Source organism: Symphalangus syndactylus, chromosome 18 (genome assembly GCF_028878055.3).
Source record: "Symphalangus syndactylus isolate Jambi chromosome 18, NHGRI_mSymSyn1-v2.1_pri, whole genome shotgun sequence".
Taxonomy (NCBI): Eukaryota; Metazoa; Chordata; class Mammalia; order Primates; family Hylobatidae; genus Symphalangus; species Symphalangus syndactylus.
The window spans coordinates 26,271,742-26,299,528 of NC_072440.2; the positions used below are offsets into that span (position 1 = coordinate 26,271,742).

The 27,787-nt window shown below is 37.8% G+C and overlaps 1 protein-coding gene across 11 annotated transcripts in view; it reads left to right on the forward strand.

Moving 5' to 3' along the window:
• ANKRD31 (ankyrin repeat domain 31) overlaps window positions 1-27,787 on the forward strand; it is a 259,562-nt gene that overhangs the window by 146,298 nt on the left and 85,477 nt on the right. For all 11 annotated transcript variants that reach the window (XM_063623128.1, XM_063623127.1, XM_063623130.1 and 8 more), the window contains 2 exons: window positions 2,881-3,023; window positions 24,012-24,156. In XM_063623128.1, the coding sequence (XP_063479198.1) occupies window positions 2,881-3,023; window positions 24,012-24,156 (288 nt within the window). The remainder of the gene's footprint in view (window positions 1-2,880; window positions 3,024-24,011; window positions 24,157-27,787) is intronic.

Consider the following 27,787-nt stretch of genomic DNA (forward strand, 5'->3'; position numbering starts at 1 on the left):
ATAGATTTATAATTATCGGTTTATAATATTTTTATCATGCCTTTGGTTTTGGTATCAGGGTTATGCCGGCCTCATAAGTTAAGAAGTCTTCTCACCTCTTCTGTTTTCTGAATTAGTTTGTCTAACATTGAGGTTTTTTTTTTTTCTTTCTTAAATGTTTGACAGAATTAGGAGTGAAACCATCTGGGCCTATAGTTTTATTTGTAGGAGAGTTTTGATAATAAATTCATTAATAGGTATAGACTATTCAGATTTTGTGTTCCATCTTATGTCTGTTTTGGTAGGTTGTGGTTTTTTTTTAGTTGTATTATTCAATTTTATTGATTTTTTTCAAGAATCGATTTATGGCTTTTTTAGTTGTCTTTGTTATTTGTTTTATACTTTATTGATTTCTCCTCTTTTTCTGCCTTCTACTTATTTTGGTTATCTTTGTTCTTTTAGCTTTAATAAGGTAGAAAATGAGGTCACTGATTTTGTACCTTTTTCCCTAATATAAGCATTTTAAGCTTTAATTTACCTTTAAGAACTACTTTAGTAGTTGCATCTCAGAGATTTTTATATGTTTTATTTTCATTGTAATTCAGTTTGAAATATTTTTAACTTCTCCTATGCTTTCTTCTTTGATCCAGTGATTATATTAGAAATTGTTTAATTTTAAAATGTTTGGGGATTCTCTGGATAACTTTCTGTTATTGATTTCTAATTTGACTAAAAAGAACATGAAGGATACATTTTACATGACTTTGATCTTTTTACATTTATTGAGAAATGATTGTTGCATAATATATTATCTCCTTTGTTGAATATCCCAGGTGCACTTGAATGTTTATTCTTTAGTTGGATGTAATGTTTTATAAATTTCAGCTAGGTAAAGGTGTTGATAATGTTGTTCAGCTCTTCTATATCTTTATTGATTTTATGTCTCATTGATCTATTTTTTTTAGAGAGATGTTAAAATCCTCATAAATGTGATTGTGGAATTGTCTGTTTCTTTCTTTGATTCTGGTGGTTTTTGCTCCTTATATTTTGAAGCTCTGTTATTAGATACATAAAGTTGTGATTGTCATGTCTTGTGATAAATTAACTTTCATCATCATGAAATGTCTGTCTTTATTGCTTGGTAATATACTTTATCTTGAACTCTACTATATATAATATTAATATAGACATCTAGCCTTCTTTTGTTTACTGCTTATTTACTATATCTTTTTCTATCCTTTTACTGTATCTTTTGTCTATCCTTTTATTTTCAACCTATCTGTGTCTTTATATTTAAAGCATGTTTCTTAAGATGGGAACAGTAGACACTGGGGACTAGTTATGGGAGGAGGAAGGGAGTGGGGCATGGGTTGAAAAACTGTCTATTGGGTACTATGCACACTACCTGGGTGATGGGATCATTTGTACACCAAACCTCAGTGACACACAATTTACCCATTTAAAAAATCTGCACATGTACAACCTTAACCTAAAAGAAAAGTTGGAACAAAAATAAACTATGTTTCTTGTAAACAGCAGAAAGTTTTGCTTTTTTTATTCATTCTGACAGTCTTACTTTTAATTGAAAATTAGCATGATTAGTCAGTTTACATTTAACATAAATGGTTGGATTTAGTCTGCCATTTTACTAATTGTTTTCTATGTGCTTAATCTGTTTTTTGTTTCTTTCTTTGTCTTTGCAGTATTTTTTCATAGTTACTCTAGGGATTCAGTGTACACCTCTAATGTTTCACAGTCATCTTAGAGTTAATATTATAATACTTCATATGAAATATGAGGACATTGAATACATATAGTCCATTTATTTCCCCATATCCGTTGTACTATAGCTATCATATGTATCATATCTACAGACATTATAAATGTTATAACTTTTGCTTTAAATAAGCCATATTCATTTTAAGGAAATTTATAGGGAAAAAACCTTATTAACTATATATTTACCATTTTGGGGTCTCTTCATTTCTTCCTCAAAACTTAGTAATTAATACTATAGGAGAAACTCCTTCCCTGAGGCAGTGGTTCTCAACTGGAGTGCTTTTGCTCCCACCCCTTCCCTAGGGGACTTTTGGCAGTTTCTGGAAACATGTTTAGTTGTTAGAACTAGGATAGGAGTTTCTACTATCATCTGGTGGGTTGAGGCCAAGGATGCTGGTAAACATTCTGTGATACTCATAACAACTAAGAAACATAAGCTGAGATTCGTAATCCCTGTTTTATAATGAGTGTTCTGAGAAGAGCTAGTGAAATTCTCTTTTGACATGCAACTTTAAAGTTTTCTTACATCTGTAATATGATTTATTGGAATTTAATAAATATCTATAACTTATACCATTGTCTTTGGCCAACAATGAAAAAGAATATTTGCCTGTATGACTGGTTTTCTTGGAGCAGTTTGTGATTTGTTAAACTACTATAAATAGCTTTTTGTAAAGAAGGAGAAAAAATGAATATATCCTTTTGAACCAAGTGATATGTAGTCCAGCCAGCTGGATACTTTAATGGAAGTACCTTGAACTAGAAATAAAGCTCTTCTCTCCTCATCTCTGCAGAAAAGCAGCCTGCAACCAACATTCTCTTGGAGTTGATAATGACTCCTGCACAGCCTATTTATTTGGAGAGGTCAGGATTACTTTCAAATATTTTGTTTCTTTTCACATTTTTGCACAGCAGAGTTGAGGGGTAGGAGTTTGATTTGTCCTTCAGGTTTATTGAACCTACCAAATAATACAGTGTGCTTTCAGGTGATACTATCTTGACTCATATAATCAAAATATTTTTAAAGAAACAACTTAGAATCAAAGTTGTTTTTTAAGGGCAAGCACAAAACGTTATTAAGATGCCAAATATAAACAAATGCCATATCTTTTTGTATGATAGGTTGGACAGCACTTCATGAAGCTAGTGTAGGAGGATTTTATCAGACAGCAAGCGAACTATTAAAAGGTGGAGCAGATGTAAATATTAAAGGAATGTACCAGATTACTCCCCTACATGATGCAGTGATGAATGGACATTATAAGGTACTGTGATGCTTTTATTTGCAGAACAAATAATATATTTTGCAAGTATTAAATATCTCTGGGACCACACAATAGAAAAACATACAGAAATTTTAGTTTAATTTCATTCTGCTAATGAATACTTAGAATTTATAATGAAATTTTACTGTGTGATGAGTTTGTTGTGTGTAATATGATAGGTGTCATTTTACATGTTACTTTTAATAACCATACAGAGCTTTTTGGTTACATAGTATTTTTTTCAACTTGTTCTCCTTTAAAACTCCTTTAATATGGTGCTTTATAGGGTTTAGAAGAATGTTTCCTTCTTATAGAGTGTTATGCAGTTATGTCCAGTCCTGATAGGAGGTTTACAGCTTTATGGAGTCTGGTGTCACTTTCATAATTGGCCTAAGGCAGGATAATGTTTCTGATCAGTTCAGCTTAATGATCAGCCAGGATATATCAGCAGAGCCGTACTGCAGGTTAAAATATCAGACTACTATAATTGCATACCAGTTGGTTAATAGTAACTGCAATAAATGGTAACGTTAAGATTATGAATTCTAGTATACATGGTTTATCTCAGAAACCATATTTATTTTAGCTTACTACGCATTTTTTCTGGCCCCGGAACAACATTGCAGGGCTGAGGCACTTGCTGAAGATATCTTGTTATTCATTTCAGTTATTGGAAGTTGCCTCTGGGTTTAAAAACTTCTAGGATGGGAAAGGGTATTAACCATCTGGGATCAAGAAGATTTCTTCTGCCTATTTCCAGAAGAAATGCCTAACACAGGCAGAGGTGGAGAAGGCTGCTGGGAGCCATGGGAATAGACAGGGCATATTCCTTCATAGTATGAAACAGTACTTCAGAAGGGTTTAGGCAGTTTTCTTTGTTGTTTGTTTTTCATTGTTTGTTTGCTTGTTTGATATTGTATATCTTGGTGATGGGTGGTCATTTTTGCATATAGTTTAGAGGACTAGGAGGAGAGAATTCTTCCCAGGATCCAGTTTAATGGCCAGAAGAATGCAGGCTTGGACATGTGACAGTGTGAATCCTTTGTCAGAAGTAGAGAAACTTCATGCCAAAGCACTTCTTCTGTCTAACCCCATTTGCTCCCTCACTTCCCAGAGCTGACCTATATTGATCAAGAGTCTTTTCTTCCTTTGAGTAAAGTGAGCCCTGAGCATTTTAATTTTTCTTCTTTTCTTTCCTATTTGTTCCTTTGCCCCACTTCGAACTTGGCTCCAATCCATTTCTGCCTCACAGTCTAGCATTGGCTATCTCCTATTTGGCCTTTGCATATATGAAATAATCTCTGGTTCCTTCAATGATGTTAAAGGAACCAAAGACACAGGCCTCTATTCCCAGAATCCAGTTTCCCCACTTACTGCATTCCCTCTTGTCATCCTGCAATCTGCCTGTGGTTCATATGCTCTTGGCACCATGGCATATCCTGACTAGTGGTGAGAGAAGAAGAGAATGATAAGACAGGAGTGGAAGTCTAGAGAACAGTCATGAAAATTAAAAGCTGAAACCAGTAGTTGGTGTGATGTGAGGCAAAGATGATCAAAGAAATGGCCTAGGCCCTGGGTATTGGATTGCTCAAATGCCTTTGGTGTCACAGGAGTAAAGATGTCAAACAGGGAAGCCTTGGGAACCCAATGCTTATCCTACTACCTGAGGAGTGTGAGCTTCTTTAGGCATTCTGGAACGTTGAAGGAACTAGAATATATTATCTTACAGGTCTTAATTGTTATATTGGAGAGATACTAAAAGATAATATCCTATTTTCTAAAAGTGAAAAAGCAGTAAAAAAAAATCCACATCTTAAGATTCCATTAATTTGAAATATCCGTAATAGTCAAATCTATGCAGATAGATTAGAGATGGGGGGTCTAGAGGGTGGGGAATGGTGAGTGACAACTAATGGTTAAAGGGTTTCTTTTAGGGGGAATGAAAATGTTCCAAAATTAGATTGTGGTGATGGTTGTACAACCCTTTTAATATACTAAAAAACAATGAATTATATTCTTTAAATACATAGACTGTGTGGCATTGAATTACATCTTAATAAAACTGTTAATAAATACATTTTTTAAAGAGTGGAAAAGTTGGAATTTGAGAATTACAAATGACCAGCTCAATGTTGTTCCTTAGAAAATGTGCAACAAGTTATTAAATATATGGTTGGAAGACATAGGCAAGAATGTAGTGCTCTTTGGGAATCATAGGCATCACTAAGAACAAGTCATGCCAGACTAACCTTTATTTCTCTTTTATTAGGTTTACTTTGTTAGTAGGTGAAGGCAATGGCATTGAAATAAGCTATCAAAACTTTAACAAAGTTTTTAGTTGAGGTATCCTGTAATCTGTGAGTGTATGGGATGTTGAGTTGAAGCAGTTTGTTGGCATTGATTTGGGGATTCACATATATTGAAAAAATAGGCCTCAGACATGGTGATTGTTCATTTTATGTGTGTCTACAGTGAACTCTTTTTTGTTTTTGTTTTTGTTTTTGTTTTAGACAAGAGTCTCCACCTATCACCCAGGCTGGAGTGTAGTGGCGTGATCTCGGTTCACTGCCACCTCTGCCTCCTGGGCTCAAGCGCTTCTTGTTCCTCAGCCTCTTGAGTAGCTGGGATTACAGGCATGTATCACCATGCCCAGCTAAGTTTTTGTATTTTTAGTAGAGATGGGGTTTCACCAGTTTGACCAAGCTGGTCTCGAACTCCTGGCCTCAAGTGATCCACCCGCCTCGGCCTCCCAAAGTGCTGGGATTACAGGCATGAGATGCCACGCCTGGCCTTTCAGTAAACTCTCTTGTGAAAATTGATTATACATTATATTATGTGGTAGAACTCTGGACTGTTTGGCTAGAACATGAACTGATTTTGTTATTGGAGTATTTTAAAGAAATCCCAGACATCATACTATTTTACTCATAAATACTTGAGCCCACACCTCTAACAGATAAGAAAAAGTTTTTCATACTCGCAATATCATTTCACCTAATAAAAGTTAAGTTTCTTTATACCATTTAACATCCAGTCTATATTCAAATTTCTGAGGTTATCTAAAATATGTGTTTTTATAGAAAGTTTTAATTTGAATTAGAATACATCAAGCTTCATACATCATATGTATTTGTTATGTATCTTAAATGTGTTTTAATCTACAACAGTCCTTTCTGTATTTTAGGGTTTTTATGTCTCCTATTTGTTGAAAAAAGTGGCTTACTTGTTGGTTTTGGCTCATTTTATCTTTGTGGTATTGTTTAGCTTATTTCTTCACATACTTTCTGTAAATTGTTATGTTTTAATGGAAAATCTACTTAGAGACCACAGTCTGGGTGCAAGGTATGCTCATTGCTATTGGATGTTATTGCTTTTAGGCATTTTCAGTGAACTATATCCTTTTAGAAAGGAAAAAAAATCATGAGTTTATACTGATATTTTCATTTCAGACTTCATAGCATAGATTTATGCTTAACTTTCATTCTCTACCTACTCGTATGTCTTTTTTTAAGCTAAACATTTGTTTCTTAATACAGTAATTGAATTATTTCTTTATCATCTAACATACTTACAATATTACTATTAACAATGCCAGTATTACTATTAACAGTGAAACTACTAATGATGTTTATTTTGGTAGTTCTTTTTCTTAAAGTATATGCCATTAGGGATGAAGAGTCAGAATACTGTCTTTTGAAGTACAAGTTGAATATTCTTTATTTGCAATGCTTGGGACTAGCAGTGTTTAGGATTTTGAATTTTTTTTGGACTTTGGAATATTTGGACTTTAAATCTTTGTGATCACATGGTCCATACCATGGAAGTGGGTACAAAAAATTACAACTCTGAAAGCATAAGACATTGAATCACAACAAAGGACACAATCTAATTGTAAAAGCTATAAAATGTCTTGGAGAGAAAAATGCCATACATATCACAGGGACAACACAAGTCAAATCCCTTAAAAATTATTAAGACACATTAATCTAAAAATTCTACCTTTCAAACTATTTTATATTGGGAATTTAAGGCTAGCTAGGGAAATTGAAAGCAATGGTAGATACAATTAAATCTATAATTCATATACAAGCCATATACAAGCAAAACATAAAGAATTTATGCCTGGATATTTACATTTTGTTCAGCAAAGAAAATACAGAATGCATTGGTTTCTTTCAGGAAAAATAGTTTTATAAGGAGGTTGCTATAAGAGCTGTGGTGTTTATCTCTGGAGGTTTTGTGTCAAATTCAGGATCAAGGAGTGTGAGAAAAAGGTATGGAGGAAGAGAAAAGGCAGAAGCTAGAGCCTCACTCTTCTGGAAATCCAGTTGGTGATCCCAAGGGAGTGAATGCATTACTTTGGCAGTAACTAATACTTTGGCAGTCCGTTCACCAACTATCTACACTTACCAATTCCTCTGTAGCCCAATACTTGGAATTTTGACGCCTGCTTATGTACTCTCTACCTTTAAAAAGCTCTCTCCTCACCAAAGAGTAATAAATGACTTTCAGTGGGTGTCCACCTACTTTAAACCTACATTTAGGTTCTGTATTAGTTATCTGTTGCTACCTAACAAATTACCACAAAACTTAAAATAATAGTAAACATTTATATTGCAGTATCTGTGAGTCAGGAATTTCAGAGTGGCGTAGGTGAGTTGGTTCTGTCTAAGGGTCTCTCATGAGGTTGTAGTCAAGATGTTGACTGGGAACACAATCAACTAAAAGTTTGGGGCTGCAAGATCTGTTTCTAAGGTGGCTCACTGACATAGCTGTAGGCAGGAGCCATGTTCATTGCCACATGGACCCCTCCATAGAGCTGCTTGAATGTCCTCACAGTATGACAACTGGCATCCCCCAGGGTTAATGAATCAAGATTGAGAACAAGGAGGAAGCCACAATACTTTTTAACCTAGCCTTAGAAGTCACATACTGTCATTTCTGCCATATACTATTTGTTAAAAGCAAGCCACTAAAACTCCAGCCTGCACTCTTGAGGAGGGAAATCAGGCTCTACCTTTGGAGGTAGGAATGTTAAATTTATAGACATATTTAACCAGGGGTTCTTAACTGGAACAAGAAGAGAAATTTCAGTAAGTGGCTAGCATCACAATCATCACTTATTTAGCTTAAACAGTAGGCTCCTTAAGGAAATACACTTCTACTTAAAGCTTGCCCATGGATTTTCACCTTTGATCGTACTATTGATTCAAGTACTTTTCTCCCTCTAGAATCAGCTGACTTTCTTACATAAGAAGTTAGTAGGAGAGAGAATAAAATTCTTTCAAGTCCAGATTGAGCATCCCTAACCGAAAAATCAGAAATCCAAAACTTTGAGTGTTGACATGATGCCAGGAGTAAAAAATTTCACACCTCATTTCATGTAATGATTGCAGTCAACACACTGGCACACAACATACAATTTATTCAGTCACCCTAAGAGAAAAAGACCCTCTTAGCTCCCTTCAGCTGCAATTCAGCTTTTCTGGACATGCCCAGATTCCCTCATGCAAGCACATCCACAAAGGGTAATAAAGTAGCACACGTTCAGACCAGACACACCAACACCAGGTTCCCCACGTTGCCCCACATGGGGCCAAGACCTATGTGCATTACTCACTGTGGATTTTTTGCTTATTTTCTTCTCTGTGGTATAAATATATTATTGAAAGTGTCAAAAAGGCCTGCATCATACCCATAGGGTAGTGCAAATATTCCAAAATCCAAAATTCTAAATAGTGCTAGTCCCAAGCATTTCAAATAAAGAATATTTAACTTGTACTTCAAAAGACAGTATTCTTTCTCTTCATCCCTAATGGAATATACTCTAAGAAAAAGAACTACCAAAATAAACATCATTAGTAGTTTCATTGTTAATAGTAATACTGGCATTAATAGTAATATTATAAGTATATTAGATGATAAAGAAATAGGTAATTCAGGCCGGGCGCGGTGGCTCATGCTTGTAATCCCAGCACTTTGGGAGGCCGAGGCGGGTGGATCACGAGGTCAGGAGATCGAGACCACGGTGAAACCCCGTCTCTACTAAAAATACAGAAAATTAGCCGGGCGTGGTGGCGGGCACCTGTAGTCCCAGCTACTCGGAGAGGCTGAGGCAGGAGAATGGCGTGAACCCGGGAGGCGGAGCTTGCAGTGAGCCGAGATCGCGCCACTGCACTCCAGCCTGGGTGAGAGAGCGAGACTCCGTCTCAAAAAAAAAAAAAAAAAAAGAAATAGGTAATTCAGTTGCTGTATCAAGAAACAAATGTTTAGCTTAAAAAAAGACATACAGGTAGGTAGAGAACCAAAGTCAAGCATAAATCTATACAATGAAGTCTGAAATGAAAATATCAGTATGAACTCAAGATTTTTTTTTCCTTTCTAAAAGGATATATTTCACTGAAAATACCTAAAAGCAATAACATCCAATAGCAATGAGCATACCTAGCACCTGGGCTGTGGTATCTAAGTAGATTTTTCATTAAAACATAACATGAGAACAGTATGGGAGAAACTTCTCCCATGATCCAATTATCTCCCACCAGGTCCCTCCCACAACACATGGGAATTATGGGAGTACAACTCAAGAGGAGATTTGGCTGGGCACACGGAGCTAAACCATATAATTCCACCCCTGACCCCTCCCAAATCTCATGTCCTCATATTTCAAGACCAATGATGCCTTCCCAATAGTCCGCCAAAGTCTTAACCCATTTCAGCATTAACTCAAAAGTCCACAGTCCAAAGTCTCATCTGAGACAAGGCAAGTCCCTTCCACCTATGAGCCTGTAAAATCAAAAGCAAGTTAGTTACCTTGTAGATACAATGGGGGTACAGGCATTGGGTAAATACAACCATTCCAAATGAGAGAAATTGGCCAAAATGAAGGGGCTACAGGCCCTATGCAAGTCTGAAATCCAGCAGGGCAGTCAAATATTAAAGCTCCAAAATGATCTCCTTTGACTCCATGTCTCATATCCAGGTCACGCTGATACAGGTGGTGGGTTCCCATGGTCTTGGGCAGCTCCGCCCTTGTGGCTTTGCAGAGTACAGTCTCTGTCCTGGCTGCCTTCATGGGCTAGTGTTGAGTATCTCTGGCTTTTCTAGGTGCATGGTGCAAACTGTCAGTGTATCTACAATTCTGGGGTCTGGAAGACAGTGGCCCTCTTCTCACAGCTCCACTAGGTAGTGCCCCAGTAAGGACTCTCTGTGGGGGCTCCAAGCCCATGTTTCCCTTCAGCACTGCCCTAGCAGAGGTTCTCCATGAGGGCCCTGCCCTTGCAGCAAACTTTTGCCTGAGCATCCAGGCATTTCCATACATCTTCTGAAATCTAGGCAGAGGTTCCCAAACCCCATTCTTGACTTCTGTGTACTTGCAGGCTCAACACCACATGGAAGCTGCCAAGGTTAGGGGCTTGAACCCTCTGAAGCCACAGCCCAAGCTCTACATAGGTCCCTTTCAGCCATGGCTGAGGCAGCTGGGATGCAGGGCATCAAGTCCCTAGGCTGTACACAGCATTGGGACCCTGGCCCTGGCCCATGAAACCATTTTTTCCTCCTAGACCTCTGGGCCTGTGATGGGAGGGGCTGCTGTGAAAAATCTCTGTCATGCCCTGGGGACATTTTCTCTATTGTCTTGGGGATTAACATTCAGCTGTTCATTACTTATGCAAGTTTCTGCAGCTGACTTGAATTTCTCCTCAGAAAATGGGATTTTCTTTTCTATTGCATTGTCAGGCTGCAAATTTTCCAAACTTTTATGCTCTGCTTCCCGTATAAAACTGAATGCCTTTAACAGCACCCAAGTCACCTCTTGAATGCTTTGCTGCTTAGAAATGTCTTCCACCAGACACCCTAAATAATCTCTCTCAAGTTCAAAGTTCCACAAATCTCTAGGGCAGGGGCAAAATGCTGCCAGTCTCTTTGCTAAAACAACAAATCACCTTTGCTCCACTTACCAACAAGGTCCTCATCTCCATCTGAGACCACTGCAGCCTGGATTTCATTGTCCATATCATTATCAGCATTTTGGTCAAAGCCATTCAACAAGTCTCTAGGGAGTTCCAAACTTTCCCACATTTTCCTGTCTTCTTCTGAGCCCTCCAAACTGTTCCAACCTCTGCCTGTTAGCCAGTTCCAAAGTTGCTTCCACATTTTCAGGTATCTTTTCAGCAGCATTCCACTCTACTGGTACCAATTTACTGTTTTAGTTTGTTTTTACACTGCTGATAAAGACATACCCGAGACTGGGCAATTTACAGAAGAAAGAGGTTTAATGGACTTATAGTTCCATGTGGCTAGGGAGGCTTCACAATCATGGCATAAGGGGAAAGGCACTTCTTACATGGCAGCAGCAAGAGAGAGAATGAGAGCCAAGAGAAATAGATTTCCCGTTATTAAACCATCAAATCTCATGAGACGTATTCATTACCATGAGAACACTGTTCATAGAGAAACCACCCCCATGATTCAATTATCTCCCACTGGGTCCCTCCCACAACATGTGGGAATTATGGTAGTACAATTCAAGATGAGATTTGAGTGGGGACACAGAGCCAAACCAGACCACCACTCCAGGTCTCTTTTGCCATTTGCATGGTATGTCTTTTTCCATCCTTTTACTTTCATCTTGTTTGTTATCTTTGAATCTAATGTATGTCTCAGATAGTATATTTTTAAAAAGAATCACATCTTACCATCTCTGCCTTTTAATTAGGTTGTTTAATCCATTCATATTTAATGTTGTTATTGATATGGTTGGATTTAAACTTGCGATTTCCCTTTTTGTTTTCAGTCTATCTCATCTTTTTGTGTTTTCCCCACCTATACTGCTTTTTTTTTACATTAAGTGAATATTTTCTGGTGTAACAATTTAATTCCTTTAATGATTTTTTTAGTATATTTTTGAGCTATGCCCTTAGTGGTTGCTCTAGAGCTTACAATGTACATCTTAAGTTATCAGAACTGACTTCATTCGTATGCTAACCTTTTTCCAGTGAGATATAGAAACATTGTTTCTGCATAACAGAATTATTTTTCCCTATTTTTGTTTTATTACTGTTATACATATTATGTTTGTATATTTTATAAATACAATACATTGTTACAAATATTACTTTATATGGTCTTATGTCTCTTAAAGAAGCTGAGATAAGAAGAGCAAATATTTATTTATAGAGTTTATTTTATTAAGCTTCCTATTTTACATTTCTGGTTCTGTGCGTGTTTTCCTGTAGATTCAAGTTACCAACTGGTATCATTGTTTTACTCCAATTCAGCTTTATTCTGATCTGCCTCTTTTGTGGTATTATTGTCAAGTAATATTACATGTATAAATGTTATAGGCCTTATAATACAATATCATATTGTTTTATGCCATTGCTTTTTAAATCAGTTAAGGGAATAAAGGAAAATAAATATACAATCATATTATCTCCCATAATTATCTGTATAATTACCATTACTCATGTGCTTTTTCATGTGGATTTGAGTTATTGTCACTTGCTTTCAGCCCAGTTACCTTTAGTATTTCCTTTAAAGCAGGTCTTCTACCAATAAATTCTATCAGCTTTTTTTAAATCTGTGAATATCTTTATTTTGCCTTTATTTATAGTTTTGCTAGATATAAGATTCTTGCTTGGCAGTTTTTTTTCCTTTCAGCATTTTGACTTTCTTATCCCAATGTCTCTGGACCTCATTGTTTCTAATAAGTGAGATGCTAATTTTATTGGGGTTCTTATCTAAATGATGAGTTCTTTTTCCTTTGCTGCTTTCATGATTTTATCTTTGACTTTTAACATTTTGATTTTGATTATGTCTAGATATATATCCCTTTGTGTTTATCTTTTTTGGAGTATGTTATGCTTCTTAGATGTGTGCATTAATGCTTTGCATCTAATTTGGGAAGTTTTCAGCTATTATTTCTTTGAATATTTTTTTCTGCTGCTTTTTCTCTCTCCTGTCTTTCTGGAACTCCTGTAATGTGTATGTTGTTGTGCTTAATGGTGCCCCATATTTCTCTGATGTTCTATTCATTTTTCTTCATTTTAAAAATCTGTTCTTCTGATTGTGTAATCTTATTAATCTCTCTCTCCAAATTCAGTGATTCTTTTTATCTGTCAGCTTAAACTTTCTGTTGAGGCCTCTGGTGAATTTTACTTTTCAGTTATTATACTTTTGAAGTCCAGAATTTCCATTTGATTTTTTTAAAACTTTCTGTTTATTAATATTCTGGATTTTATAAATTATCACCATATTTTTTCTTAATTCTTTAAATATGGCTTTCATCAGCTCTTTGAACGTATTTATAATAGCTGTTTTAGAGTGTTTTTCTGCACATATAGGCCCTCTCAAAGCAGTTGCTGTGGCTGCTTTTTATCCTGTGTATGGGTCATACTTTAGTGTTTCTTTTCATGTCTCTCTTTATGTCCTTCTCACTGTTTCTCTCTCTTTTGAGACAGAATCTCACTCTGTCACCCAGGCTGGAGTGCAGTGATGTGATCATAATTCACTGCAGCCTCCAATTTTTGGGCACAGGTGATCCTCCTGCCTCAGCTTCCTGAGTGGTTGGGACAATAGGCATGCACCACTACACCCAGCTTTTTAAAAAATTATTTTTACTTCTATTTTTTGTAGAGATGGAATCTTGCTTGTGTTACCTAGGCTGGTTTAGAACTGCTGGCCTCAAGTCATCTTCCTGCCTTGGCCTCCCAAAGCACTGGGACAGGCATGAGCCACTACATCCGGCCAAAACTGGACATTTAAGATAATGTATTATAGCAACTCTGGATGCTGAGTCCCCCCAACCCACATGCCCAACTTGGGTTGCTTCTTTGTTTGATAAGTTGTGAAGTCTATTTCCCTCACAGTGTGCAGTCTTATGACCCTATTTGCAAAATTTTTTTTTCTTGTTTTTGCCTTTATCCTGGTTTCCAAGAGAATACCCTTGGTTCAAGACCATTTAGTGGTCAATTACTGATTGGTTAGAGATTGTGTTTAACCTTCCTGAATGAGAAAGATTTTTACATTGTATTTTTTTATTTTTATTTTTTATTTTATTTATTTTATTTTATTATTATTATATTTTAAGTTCTAGGGTACATGTGCACAAGGTGCAGGTTTGTTACATATGTATACATGCGCCATGTTGGTGTGCTGAACCCATTAACTCATTTAGCATTAGGTATCTCTCCTAATGCTATCCCTCCCCCCTCCCCCCACCCCACAACAGTCTCCGGTGTGTGATGTTCCCCTTCCTGTGTCCATGTGTTCTCACTGTTCAATTCCACCTATGAGTGAGAACATGCGGTGTTTGGTTTTTTTGTCCTTGCGATAGTTTACTGAGAATGATGATTTCCAGTTTCATCCATGTCCCTACAAAGGACATGAACTCATCATTTTTTTTGGCTGCATAGTATTCCGTGGTGTATATGTGCCACATTTTCTTAATCCAGTCTATCGTTGTTGGACATTTGGGTTGGTTCCAAGTCTTTGCTATTGTGAATAGTGCCACAATAAACAAACGTGCATGTGTCTTTATAGCAGCATGATTTATAGTCCTCTGGGTATATACCCAGTAATGGGATGGCTGGGTCAAATGGTATTTCTAGTTCTAGATCCCCGAGGAATCGCCACACTGACTTCCACAATGGTTGAACTAGTTTACAGTCCCACCAACAGTGTAAAAGTGTTCCTGTTTCTCTGCATCCTCTCCAGCACCTGTTGTTTCCTGACTTTTTAAGGATGGCCATTCTAACTGGTGTGAGATGGTATCTCATTGTGGTTTTGATTTGCATTTCTCTGATGGCCAGTGATGATGAGCATTTTTTCATGTGTTTTTTGGCTGCATAAATGTCTTCTTTTGAGAAGTGTCTGTTCATGTCCTTTGCCCACTTTTTGATGGGGTTGTTTGTTTTTTTCTTGTAAATTTGTTTGAGTTCATTGTAGATTCTGGGTATTAGCCCTTTGTCAGATGAGTAGGTTGCAAAAATTTTCTCCCATTTTGTAGGTTGCCTGTTCACTCTGATGGTAGTTTCTTTTGCTGTGCAGAAGCTCTTTAGTTTAATTAGATCCCATTTGTCAATTTTGGCTTTTGTTGCCATTGCTTTTGGTGTTTTAGACATGAAGTCCTTGCCCATGCCTATGTCCTGAATGGTATTGCCTAGGTTTTCTTCTAGGGTTTTTGTGGTTTTAGGTCTAACATGTAAGTCTTTAATCCATCTTGAATTAATTTTTGTATAAGGTGTAAGGAAGGGATCCAGTTTCAGGTTTCTACATATGGCTAGCTGGTTTTCCCAGCACCATTTATTAAATAGGGAATCCTTTCCCCATTACTTGTTTTTGTCAGGTTTGTCAAAGATCAGATAGTTGTAGATATGCGGCGTTATTTCTGAGGGCTCTGTTCTGTTCCATTGATCTATATCTCTGTTTTAGTACCAGTACCATGCTGTTTTGGTTACTGTAGCCTTGTATAGTTTGAAGTCAGGTAGCGTGATGCATCCAGCTTTGTTCTTTCGGCTTAGGATTCACTTGGCGATGCAGGCTCTTTTTTGTTTCCATATGAACTTTAAAGTAGTTTTTTCCAATTCTGTGAAGAAAGTCATTGGTAGCTTGATGGGGATGGCACTGAATCTATAAATTACCTTGGGCAGTATGGCCATTTTCACGATATTGGTTCTTCCAACCCATGAGCATGGAATGTTCTTCCATTTGTTTGTATCTTCTTTTATTTCATTGAGCAGTGGTTTGTAGTTCTCCTTGAAGAGGTCCTTCATGTTCCATATAAGTTGGATTCCTAGGTATTTGATTCTCTTTGAAGCAATTGTGAATGGGAGTTCACTCATGATTTGGCTCTCTGTTTGTCTGTTATTGGTGTATAAGAATGCTTGTGATTTTTGTACATTGATTTTATATCCTGAGACTTTGCTGAAGTTGCTTATCAGCTTAAGGAGATTTTGGGCTGAGATGATGGGGTTTTCTAGATATATACTCATGTCATCTGCAAACAGGGACAATTTGACTTCCTCTTTTCCTAATTGAATACCCTTTATTTCCTTCTCCTGCCTGATTGCCCTGGCCAGAACTTCCAACACTATGTTGAATAGGAGTGGTGAGAGAGGGCATCCCTGTCTTGTGCCAGTTTTCAAAGGGAATGCTTCCAGTTTTTGCCCATTCAGTATGATATTGGCTGTGGGTTTGTCATAGATAGCTCTTATTATTTTGAGATACGTCCCATCAATACCTAATTTATTGAGAGTTTTTAGCATGAAGGGTTGCTGAATTTTGTCAAAGGCCTTTTCTGCATCTATTGAGATAATCATGTGGTTTTTGTCTTTGGTTCTGTTTATATGCTGGATTACATTTATTGATTTGTGTATGTTGAACCAGCCTTGCATCCCAGGGATGAAGCCCACTTGATCATGGTGGATAAGCTTTTTGATGTGCCGCTGGATTCGGTTTGCCAGTATTTTATTGAGGATTTTTGCATCAATGTTCATCAAGGATATTGGTCTAAAATTTTCTTTTTTGGTTGTGTCTCTGCCAGGCTTTGGTATCAGGATGATGCTGGCCTCATAAAATGAGTTAGGGAGGATTCCCTCTTTTTCTGTTGATTGGAATAGTTTCAGAAGGAATGGTACCAGTTCCTCCTTGTACCTCTGGTAGAATTCAGCGGTGAATCCATGTGGTCCCGGACTCTTTTTGGTTGGTAAGCTATTGATTATTGCCACAATTTCAGAGCCTGTTATTGGTCTATTCAGAGATTCAACTTCTTCCTGGTTTAGTCTTGGGAGGGTGTATGTGTCGAGGAATTTATCCATTTCTTCTAGATTTTCTAGTTTATTTGCATAGAGATGTTTGTAATATTCTCTGATGGTAGTTTGTATTTCTGTGGGATTGGTGGTGATATCCCCTTTATCATTTTTTATTGCATCTGTTTGATTCTTCTCTCTTTTCTTCTTTATTAGTCTTGCTAGTAGTCTATCAATTTTGTTGATCTTTTCAAAAAACCAGTTCCTGGATTCATTAATTTTTTGAAGGGTTTTTTGTGTCTCTATTTCCTTCAGTTCTGCTCTGATTTTAGTTATTTCTTGCCTTCTGCTAGCTTTTGAATGTGTTTGCTCTTGCTTTTCTAGTTCTTTTAATTGTGATGTTAGGGTGTCAATTTTGGATCTTTCCTGCTTTCTCTTGTGGGCATTTAGTGGTATAAATTTCCCTCTACATACTGCTTTGAATGTGTCCCAGAGATTCTAGTATGTTGTGTCTTTGTTCTCATTGGTTTCAAAGAACATCTTTATTTCTGCCTTCATTTTGTTATGTACCCAATAGTCATTCAGGAGCAGGTTGTTCAGTTTCCATGTAGTTGAGCAGTTTTGAGTGAGTTTCTTAATCCTGAGTTTTGGTTTGATTGCACTGTGATCTGAGAGACAGTTTGTTATAATTTCTGTTCTTTTACATTTGCTGAGGAGAGCTTTACTTCCAACTATGTGGTCAATTTTGGAATAGGTGTGGTGTGGTGTGGAAAAAAATGTGTATTCTCTTGATTTGGGGTGGGGAGTTCTGTAGATGTCTATTAGGTCCGCTTGGTGCAGAGCTGAGTTCAATTCCTGGGTATCCTTGTTAACCTTCTGTCTCATTGATCTGTCTAATGTTGACAGTGGGGTGTTAAAATCTCCCATTATTATTGTGTGGGAGTCTAAGTCTCTTTGTAGGTCTGTAAGGACTTGCTTTATGAATCTGGATGCTCCTGTATTGGGTGCATATATATTTAGGATAGTTAGCTCTTCTTGTTGAATTGATCCCTTTACCATTATGTAATGGCCTTCTTTGTCTCTTTTGATCTTTGTTGGTTTAAAGTCTGTTTTGTCAGAGACTAGGATTGCAGCCTCTGCCTTTTTTTTGTTTTCCATTTGCTTGGTAGATCTTCCTCCATCCTTTTATTTTGAGCCTATGTGTGTCTCTGCACGTGAGATGGGTTTCCTGAATACAGCACACTGATGGATCTTGACTCTATCCAATTTGCCAATCTGTGTCTTTGAATTGGAGCATTTAGTCCATTTACATTTAAAGTTAATATTGTTATGTGTGAATTTGATCCTGTTATTATGATGTTAGCTGGTTATTTTGCTCATTAGTTGATGCAGTTTCTTCCTAGCCTCGATGATCTTTACAATATGGCATGTTTTTGCAGTAGCTGGTACCGGTTGTTCCTTTGCATGTTTAGTGCTTCCTTCAGGAGCTCTTTTAGGGCAGGCCCGGTGATGACAAAATCTCTCAGCATTTGCTTGTCTGTAAAGTATTTTATTTCTCCTTCACTTATGAAGCTTAGTTTGGCTGGATATGAAATTCTGGGTTGAAAATTCTTTTCTTTAAGAATGTTGAATATAGGCCCCCACTCTCTTGTGGCTTACAGAGTTTCTGTCGAGAGATCCGCTGTTAGTCTGATAGGTAACCTGACCTTTCTCTCTAGCTGTTCTTTTTCCTTCATTTCAACTTCGGTGAATCTGACAATTATGTGTGTTGGAGTTGCTCTTCTCGAGGAGTATGTTTTTGGCGTTCTCTGTATTTCCTGAATCTGAATGTTGGCCTGCCTTGCTAGATTGGGGAAGTTCTCCTGGATAATATCCTGCAGAGTGTTTTCCAACTTGGTTCCTTTCTCCCTGTCACTTTCCGGTACACCAATCAGACGTAGATTTGGTCTTTTCACATAGTCCCATATTTCCTGGAGGCTTTGTTCGTTTCTTTTTATTCTTTTTTCTCTAAACTTCCCTTCTTGCTTCATTTCATTCATTTCATCTTCCATCACTGATACCATTTCTTCCAGTTGATCGCATCGGCTCCTGAGGCTTCTGCATTCTTCACGTAGTTCTCGAGCCTTGGCTTTCAGCTCCATCAGCTCCTTTAAGCACTTCTCTGTATTGGTTATTCTAGTTATACATTCGTCTAAATTTTTTTCAAAGTTTTTAACTTCTTTGCCTTTAGTTTGAATTTCCTCCTGTAGCTCGGAGTAGTTTGATCGTCTGAAGCCTTCTTCTCTCAACTCATCAAAGTCATTCTCCGTCCAGCTTTGTTCCATTGCTGGTGAGGAACTGCATTCCTTTGGAGGAGGAGAGGCACTCTGCTTTTTAGAATTTCCAGTTTTTCTGCTGTGTTTTTTCCCCATCTTTGTGGTTTTATCTACTTTTAGTCTTTGATGATGGTGATGTACAGATGGGTTTTTGGTGTGGATGTCCTTTCTGTTTGTTAGTTTTCCTTGTAACAGACGGGACCCTCAGCTGCAGGTCTGTTGGAGTTTGCTAGAGGTCCACTCCAGACCCTGTTTGCCTGGGTATCAGCAGCGGAGGTTGCAGAACAGCAGATTTTCGTGAACCGCGAATGCTGCTGCCTAATCGTTCCTCTGGAAATTTTGTCTCAGTGGAGTACCTGGCCGTGTGAGGTGTCAGTCTGCCCCTACTTGGGGGTGCCTCCCAGTTAGGCTGCTCGGGGGTCAGGGGTCAGGGGTCAGGAACCCACTTGAGGAGGCAGTCTGCCCGATCTCAGATCTCCAGCTGCGTGCTGGGAGAATCACTACTCTCTTCAAAGCTGTCAGACGGGGACATTTAAGTCTGCAGAGGTTACTGCTATCTTTTTGTTTGTCTATGCCCTGCCCCCAGAGGTGGAGCCTACAGAGGCAGGCAGGCCTCCTTGAGCTGTGGTGGGCTCCACCCAGTTTGAGCTTCTTGGCTGCTTTGTTTACCTGAGCAAGCCTGGGCAATGGCAGGCGCCCCTCCCCCAGCCTCGCTGCCACCTTGCAGTTTGATCCCAGACTGCTGTGCTAGCAATCAGCAAGACTCCGTGGGCGTAGGACCCTCCGAGCGAGGTGCGGGATGTAATCTCCTGTTGTGCCGTTTTTTAAGCCCTTCGGAAAAGCGCAGTATTAGGGTGGGAGTGAACTGATTTTCCAGGTGCTGTCTGTCACCCCTTTCTTTGACTAGGAAAGGGAACTCCCTGACCCCTTGTGCTTCCCAAGTGAGGCAATGCCTCGCCCTGCTTCGCCTAATGCATGGTGTGCTGCACCCACTGTCCTGAGTCCACTGTCTGGCACTCCCTAGTGAGATGAACCCGGTACCTCAGATGGAAATGCAGAAATCACCCGTCTTCTGCGTCGCTCACGCTGGGAGCTGTAGACTGGAGCTGTTCCTATTCTGCCATCTTGGCTCCCTCCAGATTTTTACATTTTAGTGTTGGATCTGGTGTGGCTTATAGACTATGTTCATTCTTCAGGGAGTTTTGAGTTTGGCCTACATTTAGCCAGGGACCAGTAACTCAGAAGTTTCTTCTCTAGCATCTCCTCAAAGGACATTGCCTTAGATATACACAACATTCTTCTGGGCCACCATGATGGACTATGGTTTTAGCCAGGCTGTCTTTGACTATCTATTCACTAATCTCCTAAGCTTCTGACTAGTCTGCCTCTATTATATCACAGCCATCTGTTATTCTTCACTCATTGCTAACTCTCTGTTCTTGGTGTTATCTTTTCTTTTGAAGGGTAGCATACATTTGCAGGTGAGTAATTTCATTAACCTATTTACTGTCTCTAAAATCTTGGCAGTTCTTCATTTCGTTCTGTCTCTTTCAGTCTAAGATGCAGCATTTCTGCAGACAGAGCATTTTCAAAAAACCTTGTGAGTTTACTATGTGTGTCACAAGGATTCATGCTATTAGACAACAGGGTCTTTCATAGATCAGGGATTCATGCCATTAGACAACAGGATCTTTCACAGATATTTCCACAGGCTCACCTATATTTCTGGCTTCTGCTAAGATGGTTGAATGGGTCCACGAGTCACATTCCTACTCTCTTCAGCATTAACAAAGGTTTTCCAGCTATGCCCTTGGCCTTCTCTACAAAGCACACTTTTCTTACAGGAATCTGCAAGTTTTACCATCTTTTCCAATCTTGATGGACAGAATTTCCCAAATCATCAAGTTCTGGTTCCTTTTTGCCTAACAGTTCTTTCTTCAATTTATCTTTTTCTCCTCACATTTTACTATAATCCCCAAGAAGAAACCAAGTTGCACTCTCAGTGCTTAACTTGGAAATCACCTCAGCTAAACCTCTAAGTTTAGTACTTACAAGTTCTGCTTTCACACAACTTGCAGGACAAATCTAGGCTTTCTGGTACTATATAGCAAGGAACACCTTTCCTCCAGCTTCTAAAAACTTGTTCTATATTTCCTTCTGAGCCCTTGCCAATAATGCCTTTAATGCTCATTTTTTCACCAACATTCTGTTCATGATGATATATGCATTATCTAAGATGATTCAGGTTCTCTCTAATGTGCTCCTCCTGAGCCCTCCCTGGTAGGATCTTTAACATCCACATTTCTACCAGATGTCTGTTCAAGACAATTCAGGCTTTCCAGTTCCAAAGCACTTCTACATTTTTAGGTATTTGTTACAATAGCACCCCGCTTTCTGGTACCCAAATCTGTATAGGTTTCCTATGACAGCTATAACCCAACACAAACTGGGTGGCTTAAAGCAACAGAAATTTATTCTCTCACAGCTCTAGAGACTAGAAGTCCAAAATCAGAATCACTGGGCTAAAATCAAGGTATCATTGGGGCTTGACTCCTTCCAGAGGCTGTAGAGGATAATCTGTTACTTGCCTCTTTCAGCTTCTAGTGGCTGCCAGCCTTCCTTGATTTTGGCTGCATCACTGAGATAATTGAAGATAAGCCCCTAATCTCAAAATCCTTAACTTAATCATATTTGCAAAGGTCTTTTTTCCAAATAAAGTTGACATTTACAAGTTCTAGAGATGAAGACATGGATATCTTTTGGTGAGGGTGGATGAGGGGGCATTTTCAGCCTACCACAATAAGTGCGGAGGAACTTTGACTTTCCACTTAATACCTTTCTGTAATTTTTAACTTTTTTTGCAATGTGCAAATATTGCTTTTATGATTTTAAACATGAATTAACATTAATACACCAGAAGGACATGCACACATGCATACACACCCATCTCAGAGTACAAAATGATTAAAAAGTAGTTTCAAAAGCGATGTGGTATACCTGAGACCACCTAGTTATTATCTCAAAAGAGAGATATATATCTTCTTTAAAAGCCTGGCACAGTGGCCAGGCGCAGTGGCTCACACCTGTAATCTCAACACTTTGGGAGGCCGAGGCGAGTGGATCTCTTGAGGTTAGAAGTTCAAGACCAGCCTGGCCAACAAGGCGAAACCCCGTCTCTACTAAAAATATAAAAATTAGCCAGGCTTGGTGATGCACACCTTTTCCCAGCCACCTGGGAGGCTGAGGCACAAGAATTGATTGAACCCTGGAGGCAGAGGTTGCAGCGAGCTAAGATCATACCACTGCACTCCAGCCCGGGCAACAGAGCGAGACTCTGTCTCAAAAAAAAAAAAAAAAGACTGACATAATGTAAATTTGTGATAATCATTTTATTATAGGAAGATGAAGAAAGTGTACCTGTTGTGTTTGTGAGTGGCACAAACTAGATAATATCAAAGGTAAGAGAGAAAGATTCAAACTACTTTAGTAGGCTGGGATGCTTTCTTATAAAAGGAAATATATATACACTTTTAATTTTTAGGTACATACACTGGATAGAAATTTATATGCTTCCTCTCATTCCATACATTAACATGGAAATTTAGGCTTCTTTTAGTATAATGTTACTTAAAGCCTACTCACCATATCCTTTCTGCCCTACATTCATTCTTTTACTAAACAATACTTTTTAGTATTTACTTCACGTAAGATACTAAGATAGTCTCTGGAAATATGAAGACATATATCTGTAGTAAAAGCTTTGAAGCAACTTAAACATTCACTAATAGGGTACTGGTGAATAAATTATAGTACGTTCATATAGTAAACTATTACGTAGCTACTGAAAAGAATGAGGAAGTGTAGTCTACACTGATATGGAACAGTTTCCAAGGACTTGTTAGGAGGGTGGGGGAAAGAAGGCAAAATACAGAGTGTATATAATATATGACCATTTGTGTAAGAAAATATGTATACATACATATTATGTATACATACATACATACATACCTATTGGACTAGACTATTGCTGGAAAATTCCAAATAAATTAACCATGGCTGACTCAGGAAAAAATAATAGTACAGGGGTAGAGGAGGGAAACTTATTTTGCACTGTATTTTCGTCTGAGCCTTCTGTATTTTGAACCATATTCATTAATTTCCTGTTGAAAAATAATAAATTATTTTAGAAAAAACAGTCCCACCCTCAAGAAAGTTAGAAAAAAGTATACTAGGAGAGATTGATATGAAAGAAATAAGTATAATGTGGAGTATATTGGGCAGTAATATGTGTGTGAAAAGAAGGAGAAGTCATTTTTCTCTGGGCAGCAGTGGATGGTGAGGCATTGGGGGAGCTCGGGGAGATCTGCATAGAGGAGGTTGTTTGAGAAGTAGTAACAGCAGTAATCGATTGACCGGTTTTTCACTGAGTCTGAGGAGGAGCAGCAGCAGCACAGGTATAAACGGAAGATGTAATTATCTCCTGGAAACTGTTAAAATTATATTTACTACTACAGAACCCAGTTCTAATTCTTGGTGTATTTGCTAATTTCATTTCACTAGCAGCTGAGCCACTGATGTTTCTACCTCAGCCTTTCTTGCGTCCTGCCTTTCTGCCTGCCTGCTTTCCCACCTTCCATCCCCCTTACCTCCTTCTCCCTTTCTTCTCTTCCCTCCTTCTTTCTTTTTCTCTTTCTCCCTTTCATTCTTCCTTTAGTCTTTTTTAATGAGAAGAAACTCATGTATCAACAAATTAAAATTCAGAAGCAACTACAATAATTCTTTTTTTATTGGACAAGGATTTATAGATAAATCCAAACTGTGTTTTCGAAAGAGATATTTGATGTTACTTAGAGTTGTCTGCTAGCACACGTTCACAGTAATATACCCTCAATCTGGGTTCCCTTACATAAGCAACCTTTTTTTAGGTGGCAGAGTTACTTCTTCTGAATGGAGCTGATCCATTATTTAGAAATGATGATGGAAAATGTGCTTTGGATGAGGCCAAGGATTTATGTATGAAGCGTCTCCTTGAGAGATATATCCCTAAACATCAAAAATGCCTTACATCAGGTAAGATGAAACTGCCCTGTAATAGCTATTTGTCACGTCAGTAAAGTTACAGAAATTTAATTTAGAATTAAAGAAATTAAATTTATTTTTCTTATGAGTGTTGAGAAAATCCATCCAATAATGTCTTTCCTTCATCCTTTTAATAAATCACACTGACTTGTTTGCAAATGCACATAGGACTCTAAAAGAAAAAAGAAAGGTAATACTTTTCTGCAGGTTGTACATTGCAAACAGTTAAGAAACCTTTTATAAATTTGTTTCTTTTCCCTAAAATCCTTTGACTAAATAACATGATATGATATAAATTAAATTTGGTTATATCCTTTTCAGTGAAAATGGCCAGGTTTATTTATATTCATTCCCTAAGAATATTTTCTTATGGCTATACTTTTTCCTTCTCATCCGCTGCTCTATTAAATTGAACAACAAAATAACTTGATCTATAGTTTTCAATAAAAAACTATGTAAACATAATTTAAATATATGACATACTCTTTATACTCTCTAATACATTTGTTAGATTTTTTGGTAACAACTCTACATTCATCTGCTCAGAACTCTGCAATGGCTTTCCCTGTAATCTAGAAGAAAAGCCAGTATCCTTACAATAGCCTAGAAGTTCCTGTTATCAGCTGACCACCCTACTAGTTAACCCCTTTTACCAGTACTTTCTACCACCATTACTCAACTTCAGTAATGCTGGCCTCCTTGCTTTTCCTCAGATATGCCTCCCCAAGTCCTAATTCAAATGTCACCTTCTCAACGAGGCCTAGACCACCCTACTTAATACTGCAACTGCCCCCTTCTTACCCTCACTGTATTAGTTATCTATCAGTATGTAACAATGAATCCTAATACTTAGCAGCTTAAAACAAAAAAATGTTTTATCTCACACAGCTTCAGAGGCTCAGGATTCTGGGAGCAGTTTAACTGAGTGGTTCTAGATGAGAGTCACAGGTTATAGTCATCTCAAGTTGCAACTAGGACAGGAAGATCCACTTTCAAACTCACAAATGATTGTTGGCAGGACTCAGATCATTGCTGGTTGTTGGCTGAAGGCTTTATCTACTTGCCACATTAGCTTCTCCATAAGGCTGCTGACAACCTGGCAGTTATCTCAGAGCAGGTTACCTAAGAGGAAGAGAATGTACCTTAGACAAAAGCCAGTCTTTTCATAACCTAATCTTAAAAGTGATATGTCATCACTTTTGCCATATTCTGTTTGTTAGAAGTGAGTCACTAAGTTTGGCCCACACTCAAAGGTAGCAGAATTAAGCTCCACCTCTTAATATATATGGATATATTTTTAGAATCATTATACTCACTCCATTCCCTCTAACCCTGCTCTGCTTAGACATTCCCCATAGCACTTATTACCTAACGCATTAGAAAATTGACTTATTTTTTATTTTCTGTCTTTTTCCTCCAGAATCTAAGCTCCATGAAGGAAAAGATCTTTGTTTTGTCTACTGATTAATATTAAAGTGTCTTGTACATAGTAGGCATTCAGCAAATGTTTATTGAATAAATATTGTCAGTCCTCTGAAACAAAAACAAAAACAAATTCTTTCCATTCAAGAGATCTATATGTGCTTCATTCCCATTTATTAAACTGTATTTTAATAAAAAATTTCCCCAACAGATATTTCCTCCCAAAGGCTTTTATATATTATTATCTTAACAACAAAGGCTTCTACCTTTGCAATTCCCCCTTCATGCGCAGGAAAATTTAATCTGAAAATCCTTCTCACCATGAAGTGAGTGGGCCTCCCTACATGTCCTGTAGTTCTCCCTTAATAGAACAAAACTTAGGCTCGCAGTGGAAACCTATCCTCTGCTAAAGCTCTGTGTCTTCCTGGGGACGAATAATACAGCTGTGGCTGTTGTCACTTCTTTGATACAAATATAAATTCAAAGTTCTTTGGTGGCAAGTAATCAACTTAAGGCTGAAAAGGGAGTTTCTTGACAGAACAACTCAAGAATTAAAGGAAAAGCTGAAGATCCAGACCTTGGAAAGGTCAAGAATAAAAGCAGCTCCAGGGATCTAGGAAGCAGGAACCAATGGTATCTCTCTTCAGAGAGCTGCCTATGAGGTTATGTGCTGGGCAGGCAAAACAACAGATCCTCTCTAACCACCTCCACTGGAATTTATTTTCTGTGGAGAGTCATTCATTCATTCATTTGTTCTATCAGGGTTGCTATATATCAAACACTAAATAGTGCCAGAGCCTAATAATACAAAATGAATAAGAAACAGGGATAGCAAGCAATTACGATGAAGAATGTGATAAAAGAATGCTCAGGCCCTATGAGAGTACATAAAAAAGACACATAACCCAGGCTCCTTCATGTCCAGGAGGATAACAGGACAGATATTACATATCTATCTTGGTTAATTATTAAGTGTCAACACAAACCCTTTGATAAGTCTATTAGAAAAGATCTTTTCCTGATCTAAATGGTTTTAAATGAAATTTAAAGTACATCTCTGTATTAGTTTGTTCTCATGCTGCTAATAAAGACATACCTGAGACTGGGTAATTTATAAAGGAAAGAGGTTCAATTGACTCACAGTTCTGCAGGACTAGGGAGGCCTAAGGAAACTTACAATCATGGCGGAAGGGGAAGCAAACACGTCCTTCTTCACATGGCAGCAGCAAGGAGAAGTGCAGGGGAACAGCCCTTTATAAAACCATCAGATGTTGTGAGACTTACTCACTATCAGGAGAACAGCATGAGAAAAACCTACCCCCATGATTCAATTACTTCCCGCTGGGTTCCTCCCATGACACATGGGGATTATGGGAGATACAATTCAAGATAAAATTTGGATGGGGACACAGCCAAACCATATCAATCTCCTTCCCAGCTGGGTTCTATTTATTATAAAACAGTTCTTCCAATTATTGTTGGGTGTGTCTGTTATTGAAAATCAGGTGCAGTTGAGCAATCTAACAACCAGTCATGAAACTAGTTTTTCTTTAGGGTTAGTGGATCTATTTTATTATTTTATGGACACTTATTTTATAAATCATATACTTGATCAAGAAATGCAGTTGTCTGAATGCTATTGACTAAGAACTAAGTCCTGGATCAAAATATTCTACTTTTATAGTGAAGAGAAAACTTCATTGATAATTGAAGGCTACCAGGAGGTAATTAATTAGTGGTTCATTAGAGCAAAAAACTTCCTTCCAAGTAGCCAAATTGCATGAGAAGTGAGACAGACAGTAACTTGTTGAAGCCAGGTCTATAAAAGCACATTAAGATAAATTATTAAAACAATCGTGTTAACATTTTAAACTACATGGAAAATTGCAAATAAAATTCAGTTGGAGGCAAAAGTATATTTTTAAATTATTGCTTTGATAATCTGCTTAACTGCTTGACTTCTCTATTTTAAATAATTACGACATGCATTGTTTTGCTCTTCTGGGAATGCTTCCTACAGCATTCTAGTCCTTTCTCCAAATCCGGAATCCCCTGTTCACCAGTGGCTACTTTAATCTATTCCTACCCAGTGAAGTTTCTTTCATGTAAAGGAATCCCAAACATTTCTCCATAGGACTAAGCTCCCACTCTTCCTTTGTGAGAGAATTTACGAAGATGGGTTGCATTATCATGCTTCACC